General features: G+C 38.8%; 1 protein-coding gene and 1 long non-coding RNA gene across 7 annotated transcripts in view; one reads left to right on the top strand and one right to left on the bottom strand.

Annotated features, from left to right (window-relative positions):
* LOC138683832 (uncharacterized) overlaps nucleotides 1–14218 on the top strand; it is a 42455-nt gene extending 28237 nt beyond the window's left edge. For both annotated transcript variants that reach the window (XR_011323281.1, XR_011323284.1), the window contains 2 exons: nucleotides 7824–7878; nucleotides 13684–14218. This is a non-coding gene — a long non-coding RNA (uncharacterized lncRNA). The remainder of the gene's footprint in view (nucleotides 1–7823; nucleotides 7879–13683) is intronic.
* CACNB2 (calcium voltage-gated channel auxiliary subunit beta 2) overlaps nucleotides 1–21068 on the bottom strand; it is a 269194-nt gene that overhangs the window by 157022 nt on the left and 91104 nt on the right. Inside the window, exon 1 of one of the 5 annotated variants that reach the window (XM_069776408.1) lies at nucleotides 16987–17827. The exons of the other annotated variants lie outside the window; for them this stretch is intronic. Within the exon in view, the coding sequence (XP_069632509.1) occupies nucleotides 16987–17067 (81 nt within the window). The 5' untranslated portion in view covers nucleotides 17068–17827. Of the gene's footprint in view, nucleotides 1–16986; nucleotides 17828–21068 lie in introns of those variants that run through there. 5 annotated transcript variants of the gene reach the window in all.

Genomic DNA, 21068 nt, shown 5'->3' with positions numbered 1-21068 from the left:
AGTCCCCAACTCCCATCCCGGAACGCATGAAGCTGAAGTGCTTCCGAGCCTGGACGTTATGTTTGACCAGGAGAAGGCAAGCTGAAAAGATGGATGATCTTTACTAACATCTTGCCAGGAGTGCCCACATCAGCAGAACCACGGAAATAACTAAAACCTCTTCAAAATTATCAGAATTAAAGTTGTGATCCCCCACTCCAACCATGGACTGGCCACCCATGAAGGAAGACTTTCCCCACCAGACACCTGAGACCCTAGGGATGGGCTGACTGCCTGGGGAGCTCCCCTGGGGGGAACTGAGGGATGCAGTAAGCAGTCCCAAACCCCACCCTATATGCTACGATAAATTCCTATGAATAACCAGTACTTGCCCTGTTCTGTGAAAACAAAAGCAGTCGACTGTCCTAATTTACAGCTGTAAACAGATGAAGCAATGCTTATTCATGCCAATTAAAAATTAAACCCCTCAGAAACAGAAAGCAGAATTTGGCAGTAACAGTGCTGAGGAGCTGCATCCATTCAGCTAGAGAACTGACCAGCAAGTTCAGTACCAGTAAGTTCAGTACCATTAAGGAACACAACACACCAGAACACGGCTTGCAAGGGATGAAAGTGCCATGAACAACTTGACAAGTGGGAAACCAGTCCTTACAGGAGGCTCTGGATGAAGTGGCAGTTGTTCCACTTTGTGCAACACATCCACTTAGTCACAATTCAGAGAATTAACAATATATTAAGGGAAGAATAAAAGATATATCCCTAAGCACAGAATTGCAAAGGCATCATGAATTACTGTAAACAAGTTGAAGACTTTGATCACAAAATATTACACCTTTCTATTCTACAGTAATCTTTACTGAACGCATTCCTTAAGTAAATCGTGACACAAAACCTATGTTTCCAGTAGCTACATGATGTCCCTGAAAGTGAGCATAGGAGTAGAAATTGCTAATGGCCTTAAAAGGGCCTGTAAATAACATATAATAAATCTTTTTAATTACTAGATACATTTCCTATTAATAATTACTGTTATAGCTGAATTATTTTGTAATTCAACTTTATTTTTTATGTTTTCAATCTACAGTCCTTTCTCCTTTCTAGGTGGTTTTCTGCTAGAAAGGAAGATAGATTGGTTTTGACTGCAGAAGTACTTCATTTACTTTACTACTCTAACCCAAGCAGCTGCAGTTTAACAGGCAGGGTTAGGGAGGAAAGGTTCAGAACTTCGGTATGCCTTTTTTTTCACCTTAAACTAACTTATAAAGGGAGTCACTTTCTCAAAGAGTGTGGGATCAGACCAAGGTCCTGTTGTCTTCCTGAGTCTTAAAAGTTAAGCCTTGACTCTAAACATTTGCTCTTTTTCTTGGTTTCTCTCTTCTGGCTATGCTGGGTGACACAGAGGAGAACTGGAACACCTCTGATGGCTTTGCAAGGCCCCAGCTCATAAACGGGGCAAATCATTGCATGAGAAATGGCCCACCACAGATGCTCACAGTTAGCTCAAACCAGTTTAAGATAAAAAGGCAAAGATTTCAGCATTCCTGAATGTCCTCTGCCCTCTGGATGAACTTTCCTCACTTTCACAGCCAGTCTCCCTTTTCAGATTTTCAACAGTTTTATTATTTTTTTGTTAAACCCTTTTTCTTCTGCCCAAGTAGAGAACAGTGTGGCCATCCTCTTAAATGAGAACCAAGTTTATCCCTGTCCAACAAGTAGATAAATGTCTCTGTTTATGATCATAAACATTACATTTGCAGTCATACACTTACCGGTTCGTAAACAGCCCTTTGCATGAGGCATAAAACTCTGCCTTTTCTCTACCATGACTACTTGGAATCTTTAGGGAGGAACTTTTTTCTCTTTGGACTTTATATTCCCTGTCACATTGCACATCATAGCCACACAAGATGTGAACATCTAACTAGGCTAATAGTGCATGGCTGATATCAGAAAAAATAGAAATCAATCACTTTGGAAGCACAATGATTTTGAATGGCTTTTCCTCAACCTGCTCCTTTTAGTCAGGTACATTCATACAAGAAAAATCCTATCAGAATGCATGCATTAAGTAGTTAAATATGGGCATGTGCCAAGTCTTGTTTTTAAAGGCTCTGATTTCAGTGAGAAATACTAAAGCAGTTTTTGCTGTCTGGATGTGAGGAATAAGCTACAGATTTTTACAAATTACAGTTTGGCAAGTCATGAAAATTTCAACCTAAAGTACAATTTTAACAGTGGCATTAAGTCGCTTGCTAATGATGAATGGAAACCAAAGCATAATGTACTTCAGAGATATTTTAGCCTTTGTTTCCAAATATGCTTCAACATTATTACCATTGTTAATATTTATCTTCTCCTACGTGCATTATATCTGAAATAATTGCAGAAACTTAACTCCCCTCTTTTTCACACCATAGTGAGATTTGGCCTTGAATCTTCACTAGTTCAATTTTCTATGCAGATTTAGAACTGCAACACCATTCAATGTAGCAACAGTACAACAGTTAATATAAGTATCCAACAGCTATAAAATCACACTGCTAAAACCCAACGGTAAGACATTAGCGCGCTACAATATATCAAGAATAAATCAGCTACTAGCTCTTAAAGAAGAGCCTGAGTTTAAAGACCACCATGCAACACTATAATTAACTAATCTGGAATGCCTGAGTTATTGCTAAAGAGCTTTTTCATTCCTTTTCCTTAAAAATGTAGTATTTACAAGAGAGTTTACGCCGTCACTAGGAGAACACCAGTTCCCAGAGCCAACACGTTCATTACTCATGATGTAACTCACAGCATGAGGAGTTCCTTGAAAACTGTATACTACAAGAATACAGTAATTTCCATTAGTGTGGGAACATACCACATATCTCATAGGATTCAAAGTATTTCTCTTAGCAACAATAAATCTATGGAAAAAGATACAAGGGAGTAGTTAAAAGCACTGGCTGTAAGCAAAAAGAAGTCCTTAATTCACTATCATGAGCTAGTCTAGCACTGTTCAAGTCATAAATATGCAGAAATTATTCCAGTAGTTTAAACCAATTGGGTTTTGGATTTCAACTTCGGTGATTTTTTTTTTAATTTTTTTTTTTAAAGGAGGCAATGTGCACATTTTTAAGATTTATTTCAGTTACAATCACAATTTCAAAGGAGGTACTTTAAAAACAAACCAGATACTTTGTCCCTTGGAAGAGGTCACCTACAAAATGTCTCTTAAAATAATCTCTTTCCAATTTACCAAGACATTAAGGAAAATCTACCGGAAAGGCTGCAATTTTAAAGCCATTTCTTCATGAGTGCTTGAATCACCCACAAAAATAGTTCAAATTAAAACCCACATGCTTGCTTGGATCTGATCACTAAGCACATTGTTTTCCCACTAGCAGTTCAGATTTAGAGAGGTACCAGTGCCTCATTTACCCATCCATACGTTAACCCTTCTCCGTGACCACCAAACTAGTCACGCATGTAACACAGTGCGTAGGTAACCCTATCAGTAAGGTGGTATAAGGCCATATTACCTGGGCAACACTGTCAGACATACCAGAATTGGGACATATTGGAAAAAAAAGTGATTAGGGGAGGGCTGTTTATTTGGGTGAGAATAAGAGTGGGAAAGGGGAAGAACTTGGGAGGTGAGAAGGGAAAATAAGATTGAAGCGGTGACTGGTGGTGTTGAGGGTGCTTATCAAGCACCCCCAGACCCGTAGGTCAGGTCCTCCCACAGACAGCTTAGAAATCATGATGCTGGCTTAAACAGCTGGGCTGCTAGGCTATCAATGGGGACTGGCTTGGCTTCAGAGAGAGAAGTATCTCCCCTCCACGCAGCAACCTCACCCCAGTCACGCACACCGGCTGAACGCTCCGCTTGGGTTTCCTCCCAAACCCTGCAGACCAGCACTGCCTGCCCACACCGCTGGGGCTGCAGGCACAGGGACCGCAGCCCAAAGGGCTGCTGCCGGATCACTGGATTTACTGACACAAAATAAATTTCCCATTGGTTTTGGAAAGGTGGGACGTTGCTTTTGTTCATTTAAAAAGACTGCCAGTCCAACAGTGTACAGAGGTGATGGACTGGCCACATGAGATCATCTGATGGAGAAAAACAGTGTCCTGGTTTCAGCTGGGATAGAGTTAACTGTCTTCCTAGTAGCTGGTACGGTGCTGTGTTTTGAGTTCAGTATGTGAAGAATGTTGATAACACTGATGTTTTCAGTTGTTGCTCAGTAGCGTTTAGACTAGAGTCAAGGATTTTTCAGCTTCTCATGCCCAGCCAGGGCACCTGACCCAAACTGGCCAACGGTGTATTCCATACCATGGGACGTCCCATCTAGTTTAGGAACTGGGAAGGGGGAGCAGGGATTCGCCGCTTGGGGACTGGCTGGGTGTCGGTCGGCGGGTGGTGAGCAATTGCCCTGCGCATCATTTGTACATTCCAATCCTTTTATTACTACTGTTGTCATTTTATTAGTGTTATCATTATCATTATTAGTTTCTTCTTTTCTGTTCTATTAAACCGTTCTTATCTCAACCCATGAGTTTTACTTCTTTTCCTGATTTTCTCCCCCATCCAGTGGGATGGGGGGGGGAGTGAGTGAGCAGCTGTGTGGTGCTTCGTTGCTGCCTGGGGTTAAACCACGACAAACAGACACAATAATACATGCACTGCAGTGCAGCCCACATTCCCTGTCATCCCTAACACAGGTGAAAAGACTGAATTGTCTGCTCTGGTGACAGTGTAGAAAGATATTGTGTGACTGATGTTATTTTACTCATCAGAAATATAGTATAATCATACCTAGTGTTGCCCTTGCACTCTTATACAGCACACAGAGGTTACATCAGAGCAGATTTACTGACTCAAACATTCAGAGATAATTTCTTACCCTTATATGACAACATTAAGCATGTGACAGAGCTGACGACATTTGAAATGATACTTGAGAGTACAGTTTGTTCAGAAGAAAGTTGGAAAGTCACTTAAGAGATTTTGCTCTATCTTTGTGTCATTTTGCCAGGAACTAAAGAGCACAGCCCCATTCTGCCCTGTCCCCTCTCCTGCCACTTAATTGGCTGTAGCAGTGGGAACACTTCGAAATTTCTGGCAATCCAACACTTCCCAACTTACTCTTCACGTCAAAGCTTGTAGAACTTAATTAAGTTTATGAGCTTTTCTAAGTGACCTTGCAAGAGCCCAATTGTCAGCGCTGAAATAGCTGGCATACAGCTTGTTTAATGTCTGTTTACAATGGAAAAATCTCCTAACACAATTCTCCGTGATATTGAGAAACATTTTACGATTAAAATAAAAAGGATTTGTCAAAACTCTTAAAATGAAAACTAAGTGAAACTAATTATAGACACTAATACTATATTAATAATACATTAATATTACATTAATACTTTTTAACAGTTTAAAATATAATTGAAATTAGATGTTTTGATTATTTTTCACAGAAGAATATAATTTAACAGTTGCTGAATTACAAAGTTGCTTTAGCTGGCAAAGGGTGATTATGTCTCTTCTTCCTCTACAAAAATCTGCTCCTAAAACTATGTTATTTTAAGAGGAAATTAATGTGCATTCTATAGTTATATTTTGCCTCATTAGCTTTATTCTCTATTAATTGTTAATGACTCCAAAGAATATCACAGTGTATTAATGCTTTAATTTAATGTACAATATTCCACGCACTTAGGCACACCAAGTACTTGCACATTCCTGTTTTGTCAGTGTTCGGAATGAGACTAAGTCATTAAATAAAACCTTGATTTCCTTGCAGCAGAAACTATTCCTTACCGTAGAAACTATGGTAAAAGTGAGAAGAAAGTGCACTCTTTCCTAAGTGATCAACGAAACAGAACGAAAAAATTAGTTGTCTGCTCTGTGAGAAACAAGTCATGATACATGACCAACTACCAAGTCTGCAAATCAAGGTTTTAAAGAGAAGCCACGAGTTCTTGAATCTGGGGGTTGTCCCATGGTGCTTCTGCTGCATCTTCATCTGTCTGAATCAAAGCAGAGTGTTTTAACTGCTGCTCTAATTTCTGATAACTAATAAAGGCCATAATTATGCCGAGGCATTCCAGTAACATCCCTTTTTCACCAGTAGGCAGGAACGCTCTAGGACTAGGTTGAGATGATGGTTTATAAAGAGGAAGCAGTTCGTCAGAAGATGTCATATCTGACCCATGCCTTCTAATAAGAAATAAAGAGGTAGATATCAACAGCTGAGATAACATTACTTCCATTTCCCTGTTCCCTCTGTGCTTTTGGGATTTCATTTTGCTTTTCCAGATGTCTTTAGACATTCTTGCATCTTTAGGGAGGAACTTTAACTTCAAGGACAACTGAATGTCCCTTATTCCCAAATGGCCCTTGTTAGCCAAAGAAAGAGTAAGCCAGAACTTTCGGTACTTATAGTTTAACAACAGGAAAGCACATTCAGAAGTGCACCAATGAAAAAAATCTGTAAAACAGTATCTTGCATATTAGTACACTCAGACAACCCAACACAGCTACACACCATTTCTTTTTATAACAGCACCCTCTCTTCTTAATCATAGACAGATAATGTTCTTTAAATGTGTCTCTCAAGTTGTTTACTAGTCTTATTCCAAGAAGTAACATTTAATATTGTTTAAAACTATTATTCTTATTCACAGTAAGAGTACCTAGTGCACTAGACAGTGCTTTATGTATTTCATAGCCTTCTCTTTTGATTCTTGTCTCTTATGATGCATATGAATTCTTTATTCAGCACAGGGTAGATATAGAGGGAAATCTGACAGTAAAACCTCGAAACAACTGAAAGACTCAAGGGAAATCATATCAAAAAGTGTAATTCACTCTTTGCCACAGGGTAGATTTCAAATTGGAAGCAAGTCTTCCAGTGGAAGAAAAAGCCTACAAGACAGTAAAACCTGCAAGCATTGAACATAGATAAGCCCTGCGATAAAATAATTCACACCTGAAGAATATGGTATTGGTATGCTGAATATTCAAAAATTGAGGTGTTGTTTGCAAAGCACCTCCTATTATTTTCTAAAAATTCTGAAGACAACAAGATATTATTACAGTAACTATCAAAGTGCCTGTTGAAGTTTATCAAATTAAATTTACTTAATAAATTCTCCCAGAGCTAGTTATGAATATTTAGCATTCAAGAATCAGGTTCTGTAACGTGGCAGAAGTCTCACGGAGCGGGATGTGTCCTGAAGAGTGGCCAAGGAGACACTGAAATGAGGAAAGAGCATTTGGCCTGGAAACAGGGCAAGAATTCAATATGCTGTATCCAACAGAACTGAATCTATTACAGTAGCGAGATACTTATTTACCAAAGCTAACATCAAGCGAAGGAAATTAGGAAGCAGAGACGGCAGGAAGTCAGACATAAAGGCAATCCCTTAGGCCTCTGCAGAGAAGGCATCACCAATGGGCTCTGGGCACAGGTCTGGATTTTTTAATTTGTGAAACCTAAAGCTTTTACAGCTGTATTTACTTCTTTGCTGTTTTTTCTGGGCAAATTATTTTGAATCTCTAATGTCTTTTGAATCTCCTCTCATTTTGAAGATGTTTTCACTTGTGATTGAAAGCATTTAGGAATCATGTGTAATGGAAAAGAGACATCTTCATTGCAAATGTGTATCCTGGGAATGTAACATACACTTCCATATATGTAACTTTTTTTGCATGTTATTGTACGTATTTTTTTTCTGTGACATACCTTTGCATAACATTGCCCAGATTTATCTACTCTAGTAATCAGCTGTTACATTCTGTGTTAACAAGTGATGATGCTGTTTTCATTCTATAGAAGACATCTTACTGACACCTCAAGAGGCAACAAATAAACACTTCCTAGTAACTAGGTAAGTATATTCCTGATGATCATTCAGAGAAACTATGGCAACTGTCTTGTTGGGGTTTCTTTTTTATCATGATAATTTTTATCAGAGTTCTTTCTACCACAATAAATAATAAAAATGCATATTTTTCTTGGTTTAGTATTCTGCCAAGTATTACATTCAGATTGGTTCTAAATACTCAAAAACAATTTCCACATGGGAAAACCTGTTCTTAGTTTCCTTCAAGAACAGACTACCTAATGAAAATGGAACTTAGGAAGGCTTTCAATGTAATCAGTAGCCCTTATGAATTCAGTATAAAATAGTTAATGGTTAGATATAAATATCCTTTTATGAATGAGTATGAATAGCAAAAAATAAACAGATACAGAAAAGTTTGAGCATATAATTACTAATTTTCCATTAAATTCTGATCAACTGTATCCAAAACTTCATGACTAAAATATGGACACATTTCTTGAATATTTCTCATGAACTTTTCTTATTGTATGCATAGTTTTTGTTCAGCGTCACACAATACTTGAAGAACAGTATAACTTGATGTTATAAAATAACTGCAGGACTTTACAAAGTCGATGCACAAGCAGAATTCCAGCTGAAATTTAGCAACCACGATGAGCACAAGTATTTTTAAAAGGGAGCAAGATGAATCCAAACAGAAAATTTTACAGCCTTAACATACAGGGCTAATGTGCTCAACACAACCTAATATTTCTCTATCAGCTACAACATTAATTAAACATGAAAGGGTTAAAACTTCCCCATCTTCCTTAGTTTTTATAGAGTCTTCCTAGTGCTGCTGTATGTTTGCAGCCCTAAATGTCCACTAGCTGCTGTCTTCCTTTCTTCCCTTTCCCTTGGCTACCATATTTTTAGGAATAATTCTCCCATTAATGCACTGATGATTTCAGTGAAGAACTCATAAATGCTTATGCAGTTACATGTTTAAATTTGTCATGCATCACTGGAAAAATAAACCATTTACACTTTATATGCTCTGGGCCCATTCATGCCTCTAGAAATGCAAGATGTATCTGGCAATTTGTCATGAATTACAACTTCAGTCAGCTTTAATCTTTGCAATTCAAATACAGGAAAATTACATTGCAAATTTATATTGCAAGCTTCACCAATTTTAGTAGTGGCAAAAAACTTAGAAAAGAAAAAGGGAAATGACAATAGAAATAACCAAAGAAACTGAATATACAGCTGGCATTCCTGTATCCAGATTTTAATGTCAAAGGCCAGTACAAATACTGCTGAGAAAAACAGGCATAATTTCCTTTTATCCACAGATGTTTCTGTAATTTCACCTTCTATTTCATCTCAGACAACACTACCTTCAAATTCAGGTTCATATTTTTTTCCTATGCTCTCCTCTATCCCAGAATACACTCTAAAAATTTCTCTTTGTCAAGACTGTTCAAGGCAGCTCAAATCAACTGTGACTGGGTCAACTGGTAACTTCTTCTGCCTTTTTATTAACTCTTGATAGTGGAAAAACCCCTAGCTTTTACATCTTAAAAAAGGGAAAACGCATTTCTCTTACCTTCCCCTTTATATCTGTGTGGTTACAAAAGTCTATAGAGATTAGAAGTAGCAATTAGACGTCTGTGGTAAATGCTTGTGTATGCTGTTACACAGTATTAAGAAAAAGTACTCTAGGGAAGTTCACTTCTCATTACTCTATGAAGTCAGTCAACACTAACTTTCTACCTTTAACATCAATTGTCGCCCAGCCTCTTTAAAATTGCTGCCTGGTAGTCACAAACTCAGAACGCTGCACATAAAGATGAAGTGCTAAAATTAATGACAGATTCCAATTTGGAATGTATCATTAATTTATTTTTCAAACATGATTGCTTAATTTGAAAAATCAAGCAATCTGCCCGAGTCAAGCAGTGTTATCAATAGCGACGTATCACCCACATCCAGCCCAGACTCCCAGTGCCAGCAGACTGAGTGCAATCACAGCCTTGCACACACAGGCTACTACTGCCCACAGAAACTGCCATCAGTGCAGCTCTGTTTGTTGGTACAGCCCAGCTGCTATGAGGATGTGGGTGAAATCCTGGTTCCCGTGATTCAAGGTAAAACTTTCAGAAATTTCAAGGGAAGACAGTCCTCTCTCTTACAGCAGACTACTTGAAGTTCTGCATGCCCTGATGACCTTTTTGCTCATCGGATTATGCATGTAACTCCAACCAATATCAGCTGGAATTACACTGATAAATAAGTACAAGAAAAACCAGAGGAGGGGATAATATGTAATTAAGCCTTTTGCCTTTTGTTTCCTAGTGCTTTAAATCCCCTGAACTTTCTGTAGCACACCACTTGAGTCCTGTGCAAGCAAAGGGAGACAATCTGGCAGCCACAGGAGCTTTCCCACAGGTTTGCCTCTGAAGGGCAGAAACAACCCAGGCCTGCCTCTATTAGTAGAAAAAAACTGGGCTGCCAGCGGAGAGTGCCAAAGCCGCCAAGGAAGCTTGCTCTATCACCCAAGAATGCTAAGAGCTGTCTCCAATAGAAACTAAGGACTTGATAATGACCAGAAAGCAAGCAAATGACAATGTCATTTCAGTCCATGATTATCTGACAGAACGAGTATCACATTAGCACACATTAGGCCAGGCCAAGACAGAAACAAAACAGCATCCTATTGATTTACTGAAAAGAAACGCCACTTCATAAGTAATGTAACAAACAAGAGATTTTTTCTTTTTTTTTTCTTTTTTTTCTTTGCCAATAATGGTGTATTTCAGCCAAAATATCTACAGCTGTTTCAGCTATGTCAATCTTTTAACGTCAAGAGCCATGATCTATCAAAGGACGAAGTCCTCTACGCAAACCAGAGTTGAGTACTGAATTGTCTCTTGTGCCACTGACTACTCCAATTATTGCATGGATACATCTTTAAGCCCTCAGAGATACTGTTGCAGTCAGCAGTTCTCTACTTAGACCTTCCATCAGGTCCTTGCCTTCCCTCTTTCAATAGCATCTTAAAACAGCGCTATGAAATGAGCAATAGCTTTATTATTGTTCGACAGATTGGTGACATTTCCACCTTGAACATTTCTTGATTTCATCCACTTTGGCAGTCTCTTCACAAGACTGATACTAATCCAAACCAGAGTAATAGCATGCCTGTAAACAGCGAATGCTTCTCTCCAAGCTTTCCTCTCATCCATGTACCATGAGAACCTCAAGCAAAAAGAACTCATCCAAGGGAACCTTTTGTCCTCTCCATTAGAAACACAGCAAATTTAATTTGCATTATCATTATCTTCCATGTTTCAGGGTAAACCCATGCTCAGACAATTTTCCAATTATTTTCAAGATTTTTCCACTGTGTATTCTTCAAACTACTTGTTTAATTTCCTATTTTCAAGTTGACCCCAAATGCAAACACAAAAATAGAACTCATAATGTAAGCCACACCCTCCTCTTGGTGTTTCTGCATTTGTTTAATCCTTCCTTTCTAATACTATCACTTTTCTTAAGATTCAAAGCTCTACTTTGTCTTTCTCTTCATCTTCCTTTTCTCCCTTATAATTTTATCTTCTCTCTTTTCTTCTTTGACCACTTAATCCTCAATTTTTTCACATCACTCCATATTTCAAGAGTTTCCAAATCAATATAACCGAACTATTCCTTACATTTTCCACAGATGTCCCATCCTCTCTTGAAACATTCTGAGCTGGAACAAGCATATTTCACCATTTACATCCTATCTTCTTTCATCCCTCACTTTCTGTACCATTGTAACACTATATATGCCACCATGAAACTTCTTAAGTAATAAAGTGAGATAGAAATACCAGTCCCTTTTTTTAGCTCAGGGAATTCAGCAGGAATTGTAATTTAGTTAATTACATAAAAGTCAGTCTTCCTCCTCTGTAAATTTCACTCCTTTGAATTTGAGTGATATTAGGTGGGTGACAAAGAGCATTAATAAGTAAGAGGACAGAGATAAAGGATACTTTGCAATCAAGAAGATTTCTCTCTTAAATACCAACACTGACAACTCAATTTAAATATTAATAAAAGCAGAAACATACTGTGTATACACTCTTAAGCACCCTACTTACAGTAATAGCAGTGCAGCAAATTACCTACCCACCCAAACCTGTCTTTCAGGGAAGAAGAGTTATTCTACCAAAGTGGCGCATAGACTTTGTTCTTTTTTTGCAGTGGGTACCATGATCTACAACTACTGACAGCAGAGCATGGCAGGAGGCTCCACAGCTTTCAACTAAAGAGCTAGAATTTATTTTTGGGTATCTGTGGCGCAATGACCTTTCTGCTCAGTAGGTTGCCTTGGCACTGAGTCAAGGTTTGCAGCCCTCCAGCAGGGCTTATATGGCTCCAAAGGCTAGAGGACATTTGGATAGGAAAAAAGGGCTGTATCTGGAGCTGTGTAAAATCATGCTACCCTTGAAAATTACATTAGGTACAAAATTAAATGTCTTTCACAGAATAGTTAAAGGTGCTTATTCCTCTAATATACCAATATAACAGACTGGCCCAATAACTTACAGAAAATATAAGGAAGAAATCTTTCATTAACAAGCATGGAACAACATTCTGAAGATGCTGTGGTACTTCAAATTTGAGAGTTCCTTTAAGCACAATTCTCATCACCATCTACTGCTTAGGTCAAAAAGATAGTTTAAAAAAAATCACCATGTCCCATAGCTGCATTTATTGTAATTTATTGGCTTTTTCCCAGGTGTAGGTCCTACCTACAGTTGTCACAGAGCTCAAGGACAGGATTGCTTGTATGTACATTAAGTAACAAACAATAAAATTGTTTATATTAGACAATAAAAATTAAATTCAAGTCAATAGGAGTCCAAGTCAAAAACTATTCCATCAGGGATGATTAAATGGATGCATTTTGCAAATCAAATATTAAAAAACCCAAGGCACTAGATGACAAACAGATTTTACACTCATCTTGTCTAGGTCAGTCTCAGTTCTTCCCAGTAACTTTCAAAAACATTCACACGTGGCAACACCAACAGCCTTTAGAGAGAGAAGTGAAAATATTCTCTACATAATTTAAAACTAAAGTCACCATGGCTCCTACAAGGCCTTTTACTTCACTTAAAAAGCCACACACCACATGCAGCAGTGACCAAAGCTTTCCTCGAGACCCTCTGCATGAAACCAAGGCTGTAATTCACACGTCTGGAAACCCCAGAGCCTGTATCAAAGTCATGTAGATCTATCAAATGGTTTCTGAAGAGCTTCTGGGGAAGAAACAGCCCACTAAGAAGTTGTCAGTTCCTCAGCTCTTCAAAGACATGAGAAATTCATTTCTCAGCCTTGTCATTTCTGAGATAAGGGTCCTTGCAGCAGTCAGGGGTCTCTCCGACACGTTGGTGCAAAATGTTGGCGAAAGTCCCAGAAACTGCCTAGCTTTTAAACACTGTAGCAGGTTTGGGTTGGGTTTTTTTTTGTTTGGTTTTTTTTTTGGTTTTGGTTTTGTTTTTTTCACAGAGGAAGGCACCCACCTAGGCACTTGGAAGCCCTAAAGGGGAAATACGAATTCTGCAGGTAGCAGTCTTTTGCACAAAGATACACCAGCATAGCATGGTTTCTGTCCTTAAGAACTTGTATGCTAAAGGCACAAGGATCAAATGCCAACTTTAATTACAGAATAATGTAAGTTTAGCAAACACACTGATTCAGCAAAGTTTTAAGCAGGTGAGAAACAAGCTGAAATTTCAGGAGATGTTGAAGTGCTTTGCTAGATTAGAGCCTGTAATGGAAATCCCTTTAAATTGTTGTTACCCGTGATTTTAGTTGCAGGTTATAGGAATTACTATAGCAGGAGCCACCCGAACCAATAGAGGACATGCCTTACAAGGAGCAGTGCAAGTGCAGCAGTGATCCGACCTCAGCTGGCTTTGATGGCCAGTAACTCCACACAGCACACCACCTCTCCTGTCCTGAGTGACCACCATAACAGATGGACCCCAGAGTCATGGACTAGGTGGGCTCAGTGGACATTCTGTGGATGTTTTTGGACATATTATGGACATTTTACAAGGGTGGTCTATAGACTAAGGAAATGATATCTGGATATTATATAAAAGGATGGGAAGCAGGGTGGTGGTTAATGAGGATGTATTGGATGGTGTGGGACCTAAGCATGATGTAAATGGTATGGAATAAGGGGTGGAGGACGTGCTGGTTTTGGCTGGGATAGAGTTAATTTTCTTCACAGTAGCTACTATGGGGCTATGTTTTGGATTTGTGCTGAAAACAGTGTTGATAACACAGGGATGTTTTAGTCACTGCTGAGCAGTGCTTGCACAGAGCCAAGGCCTTCTCTGCTTCTCACCCCACCCCACCAGTGAGGAGGCTGGGGGGGCACAAGGAGTTGGGAGGGGACACAGCTGGGACAGCTGACCCCAACTGACCAAAGGGATATTCCTGACCATATGACACCACGCTCAGAATATAAAGCTGGGGGAAGAAGAAAGAAGAGGGAGACCTTCAGAGATGTCCCAAGTAACCGTTATGCATGATGGAGCCCTGCTTTCCTGGAGATGGCTGAACACCTGCCTGCCCGTGGGAAGTGCTGAATGAATTCCTGGGTTTACTTTGCTTGTGCGTGCAGCTTTTGCTTTACCTATTAAACTGTCTTTGTCTCAACCGACACATTTTCTCACTTTTACTCTTCCAATTCTCTCCCCCATCCCACTAGGAGGGGGGAGTGAGCGAGCAGCTGTGTGGTGCTTAGTTGCTGTCTGGGGTTAAATCATGACATAGCCAAAAAATTTTCTTGCACTCACCCTTGTGATTCACAGCTTTGGACCCTCATATTTTCACTGAATATGCACAATGGTCAAGATCAAATCACCAGACAGGTAAAACTTCCAGAGTCAAATTCCAGATTTTCAGGGAGTTGAAGATGATCTCCACTTGCAGGGATTTAAACCAAGTGACACTTTGAGCAGGTATCTGATTCTGTAAGGTTCCCTTGTACTCCACTGCAGGGTATCTCAGGTTTTCAAAACATTGGAGCACTAAAAAAAATCACTATTATATTCTGAAACATTCTCATTACTTGTTTTAAACATCCTCAGTGCAATAACCATTCTAATTTTTTTTTTTCATTTAAAATACTGGTCACAAAATTATACTTACTAAGGAAATTATAACTTCCATCACTTAGTATAAAATTTATTCACTACTATGTTATCAAAGACGGATGAAGTGACTTAAACGCATCCGCTCCCAAGAAAACCAAAGGGAAAGGGGTGAATGCAAGAGGTACATAAAACTCTCTTTATCTTTTTATAGAACTGCATTTCTTCCTTTTGCTCTCTGTGTCTCAAACAGATATCCAGTCACAACCATAAATTACTAATAGAATACACTTAATTCAAAACTAAGTCAGAAATCCGTACAAATAAATTTTGCCATTTTATTTATTTATTTTTGAAGGGGGGAAACGTTACATAAAGTAAAAGTAATCCCAAAAGCTACAGGGGTTTGGATGCTGCATCTATTTCTTTACATAGCATCACAGTTGCAATCACCTAAATTGCCATTTTTGCACTGGATTTTTCAAATCAGTTTATAGTTAATACATTTCACATGTGTAACTATGAGTTTAGCGAAACAATTAAAGGTCACTAATGTTTAAAATATAAAGCTATGCCATCATACATAAACTCTGTATCATTCATTCAGTTGAAATAATTACCAAAATTTACTGGTTTCATGACAGCATATATCTATCTCCTTTTGTATGTAAACTGGTAGTGAAACTATGAAGGGGGAGAGAGCTCTTATTTATTTTATTCTTGTGATTATTCCACAGTGCAAAACTATGGGTAAGTACCTTGGAATTCTCCAACAAAATCACCAGAAATTAGGTTTAAATACCTAAACCTGGAGACAATCATAGCTGCAAACATACAATATTTCTACCTCCAGGAAGACACGTTGTGTATGTGAGCAGTTTGTCCCTCAGTACCTAAGTTGGGGGATACAAACACCTATCAGCTACACTTGTATGCAACCACAGCCTGCTTCATGAACACACATAAATTTCTAAGTACTGTGAAATTTAATGCATTTTCATAGCTATTAATCACTGGGCAGTTGCAGGAAAGGGAAAGTAACTGTACCCTCGTGTCTGGCAGTGATGTCCTTTATTCCCGAACAACCCCAGCACTGTAGACAAGGTAATGCAGTTACGGACACCACAGTTGGGGCAAGATTTGGAACTCAGTGAGGTCACTGAAGAAGCCCTAAAGGCATCTACTGAGCAGTTGCCAGCATGTTCAGGTTTCTGCGTGGAACTCAGGTTTGATGATATTCTGCTTATTCAGTAGAGCAGGCTGTGTGCTGGCAGTGTTGTATAATCATATGTGATGGGGGTTAGGAAAGGGCACTGTTACTTACCCCAGAATTATATTCCGTGGCTTACTCTATTCCCCAACAGGGAATCCTAGTTTCTGACACAGAAATAATGTATAAAGACAAAATAACAATGTATTTTCTTAGTAAAAAAGAAGAAAGTCAACGGAAAAGACACTGAACACGGACTTCCTCATCCCACTGTGTATTACAACTTATTACAACATACTGAAAAAACTCCTGGGACTTTTTTAATAATGTTTAAAGATGTGGATCACACTACATGTAAGAATACCTACAGTCACAAATCATTGAAATATACAAAAATAGAAATTAAAATATCATTAATCCCCCTCCAGATTTTTAAACCTTACTCCTAAGCCTTGAATCTGTACCCTGAAAGCCACACCAATTTTGCAATGGATTTAAAGTACGTAGCACAAACCGTTTACTAGCATAGATGAAAAGTATATATCAAAACCAACTAAGCTGAAAGCCTATAATTTTAAAATTTCCATAATTTAAAATATAGTTCCTTCAAAATACTGGTGTTCCAATTAATGTGGCTTTTGTTTTTCTAATTCTTAGTGATATTTAATCACTTAAAATTTTTAATCCACCTTACACCTCAGTCTATTTAAGTTTATAATTCTACATATATAGAGAAGCATATTTATATATATCTGAAAAAATGGGTCTTTACAGAAACTTTGTTCATCCTTTCGTACTTACCCAGGATACATTTTTAGCCTTGGGTGTTTTTAGCATGGCAACATGCAAGGCTGAGATGACCAACAACAGCCCCACCAGCATGGAAAGTCAGATGGAGGGGTAGTCCAGGTGCCTCTGTTACCCCAGGGAGTACAATCCCTTAGCCTGGCTGACACAGGCACACTGAGCATGTGGTCAGGTAACAATTAAAAAAGTCATTTTTCTTCCTGATGTACAATCCAGTCAAACAGAGACAAATCTTTGCGAAACGCCTGTCTTCAGCAGCAGCTGGCTATATTGCTGTATATCCATGAAATCCAAAGTTGGACCTTCTCTTGGAAAAGTTAAAACCGAAAGTCAAAAGGACCCACTCCCACAGACACTTCCCCCTTCCACCGGCGAAACACAGTGCCCGGTTACCCACCCAGCTTCCACCCAAGCTCCGAGACTGGAGCCTGTAGGAGAATGAAGCCCAACACTGGAAGCCACTCGCCTTCAGAGAACGTCAGAGAGACGCCCCGCTGCTGGCTGCGCCGTTTAACTGCTGCTACGCCTGAATATTTCACGACCCCGGGATCTTCCGAGTAACGAAGAGAATTAGGATCTCAACGTCCATAAATAACGCACGCCAACAGGTCGCGCAGGTACCTGTTGTGCCGTGCGCGGCCGCGGCGTGGCAGCTGCGGCTCCAGCCCCGGGGAGGGGGGTACCTGTTGTCCCGGCACCCCGCCGCGGCTCTGGGCGCACCCGCCAGCACGGACGCGCGTCCCAGAAGGGGACGCAAAAGCGGAAAATCGCTGTCCCTGCTCGTTTCTCTTTGTTCCTCTGCCCTTCTGTCCCTTTACTTTTACCTCCTGTCAATCTAGATTACCAGAGCAGATCCAGGCTAAATTTTGCAACTATCAGTAGTGATTAGAGTGAGTTGATTGAAATCGGATTATACAGGAAGACCTCTGCTTCCTCACTCAGCACGCGGGCCAGTACCATTTACAAAATACTTATGCTTCACCGCACAGCATGAAAGCATTTGGAGCAGTCCATTTTAAGAAAAACGGCGCAGTAAAAACAAGCCGGGCTGCGCTCTTTAAAAAGAGAAAAGGGAAAAGGGATCCTGTTTTTAATAGCTGCCTGAATTTACGGGGGAATGTTTCAAACCGTTTCCAGATGGAAGAGTTTGCTGGAGTCTCATGGATTCACCAGAAAGCATAGTATACCAAAGAGTGGCATTATGCACCTCAACTGCTCTGCATACCTGATTGCTGCTGCTCAAATATGGATCCGGTACAAGCGTAACTGCGTGGCATCTGAGCACCAAACGTGTGAGAAGTATCATCCTTCCCCAGGGTTACACCTGCAAATCCTACTGCCGGTATCTATGCAGCTCACGAACAATCTAATTCAAACGTGCTTCTTCCAAAGCATATCATTAAATATATGAGAAAGTGACCTGCCTGAACCATATTCAAATATATATATATTCATTTATTTAAATACGAACACGAGCTATCGAGTAAAAAGGTAGGACGTATTATAAAATTATAGCACCATCATAAAAGTGTGGTACTGAATCTTGAAAAGAAGAAAACAAAAATTAAAATACAAAAGAAGACTGGTGGAACAGAACAAGTAAGGGGGCGAGATGATAAAAAAAAAAATGTACAAATTTCAGTTAAGTCCAGCTGACAGACACCGTGAACGTGACACACAGTTGCAGTTCACATTACAACATACCATTTTTCTAGGACTTCCTAAATAATAACTTAATATTATTATCTACTCATGATACAGACCTAGATTATGCTCCAAGCATCGTCTGTCACTTTACACTCATTATTTAACGTATTTGCATAAATCCAATGAGATTGTGATTCCACAAATTCAATTTGTGGATGGTCCATAATTTGTTTGCAGGTATTAAAGTAATAATAAGGTCTTTTTGAAGATGACAGCACAAACTTTTTATTTTGTTAAAAACTCTAGAAACTGTTTACCCTGATTGGGGCAGACAGAAAAGCAAAATGCATCTCTTTTCCAGTGGAAATAAGCATCTAATTTCAAAATAATTACAGTCTCCTGCAGATTTGTAGTCCACACTGAAGGTAACTAGAACAAGTTTGGTGCATTCTGCTTTGCATATGCTAGAATGAAGGCTTGTATGCACACAGTTGTTTAATAGATCCCTGTATTTTGAATAAGTCCACCCAGTCTCATGGAGCTGAAGCACTATCCATTACTGGCTCATCGACAACTACAAGAATCTGCAGCTGATAAACTCTAGAAGTTGATGAAGTAGAACCATCTATTTGAGACAGTATGAATTACTGGGTAGTTTATCAGTAGGTTTTTTGTTTAAGAGAAACATCATCATTCTACTGTAGATGTTCAAATATAATCCAGTAGGCAGAAATCCTGCCAGAGTTAAGGAAAGTGTAATTCACTTCTGGAAGAAAAAAAAACAAAAAAACCCAAAACAAACAACAACCAACATTACAAAGAATGCAACTATTAAAGTTGTCTATATTTGAAAAAAAAAGTTTCTAGCCTTTTCAAAAATATTGCAATATAGAATACCTTGGATATTACAGAACAAAATTTTGAAACACTGTACTACTGTATGTTGGCAGCTTTTCATCAGGACTTAGGTTGTATAAATCACAGGTCCATACACATTCCAGGGAAAACGATGTTAGAAAACAGCAGGTTGAACTTGCTTCCTTCAGTGAAGCTCAAAGTTGGATATGTACTTGTATCCCTAAATTGCACTAGTACTTTTCACATCATCCTTTAAATGAGACCATTTATGAAATACATATATTTTGAAAGTTTTAGTGAAAACTGCAAAGATCAACGTTAAAATACAAAGTCATGTATGTCCTTCTTTCTATTAATCGCATAACCCAGCCAGGTAGGAAAATTTGAAGATTTATATACAGGTATATGCACATCTGTATCTATCTTGCTAAACTATGCAGCACTTCTTCTGGGTTACAGAGACTCTCCAAAACCTTATAACTGTTCTCTCATATGGCATACGGAGTAACTTTACTCAATCTCAGAACAGCTCTAGCATTGATTTTCACCAGTGAGGCACATTCTTCCTGGATTCATCTTTACATGAATCATGTATCAAAGATATCTATTATCCCCTTCATTGTTCATGCTGACCACAGAATCACTTGCCAGCAAGCCATTAACCAGTCACTCATGATATACCAGGTTAACAGATGCACAATGGCAAACAGAAGCTCAGGATTTATGCAGTTTCCCCATGATGATTTTCCCGTCTGGACAAGCTGTTGCATCACTGGGAGAAGGTTCATTCAAATATCTGATACGTTAAGTGCTGACTGAAACAAGTTAGAGGAAACACCTCTGGTTCAGTCCTAATCACAGAAATACTTCATACTGGTAATGTTTTATCTTTTCATACAGAAAAGATAAATATTCCTTGTCCTGAGAAAGAAACTATAGATTTTAAAAACCGACACTGAAAGGCAGAAAGAGTAAAAATTCTCTGAGGTAGCCATGTAATTAAGATGGCCAGATAAGGGCCTCCCCCTTCAAAAACCACCCAAAAAATGCTAACGCCACAGATGGCAATGCACAAGCAATAGTTTTCAAGGCATAAAATGCCATAGAACAAAGCCTGTGAGTTAAAATTGTCTGGAGACAATAAACTACAAACCAGTCTTGAACACTTTAGCACTGCTTGCTGATTGGAGCTGCCTTCTATTCATCAGCGACACATAATTAGGAAAAGCTTTTGAGGTCATGCTTTTATTCCTGTTAGAGCCATGTACTTAAATGCATTGGATTTTACTTTAATACCAATGAAGACTATGGTAATTTTATCCATTCATTTCTATTGAAACATTTCTAATCTATTATGTACTCGTCACCAAAGACAAAAGAGTGCATATGTTATGAATAACTGTGTGCTATAGATCTCTGTACTTTCTCTTAATATCACTGGAATAGATCGCTGATAAAATATAAATTACTTGTGTGAGATGAATACATTGTTTCATCTCATATATGGTTTTGTTAGCAGTAGGAAACTGCTACTGACATTCTTTTTTTTTAATGACAAAATATCTCTTACA

This window comes from Haliaeetus albicilla, chromosome 2 (genome assembly GCF_947461875.1).
Source record: "Haliaeetus albicilla chromosome 2, bHalAlb1.1, whole genome shotgun sequence".
Lineage (NCBI taxonomy): Eukaryota > Metazoa > Chordata > Aves > Accipitriformes > Accipitridae > Haliaeetus > Haliaeetus albicilla.
The sequence above is the reverse complement of the archived record's forward strand: the minus strand, read 5'-3'. Positions and strand labels throughout refer to the sequence as shown.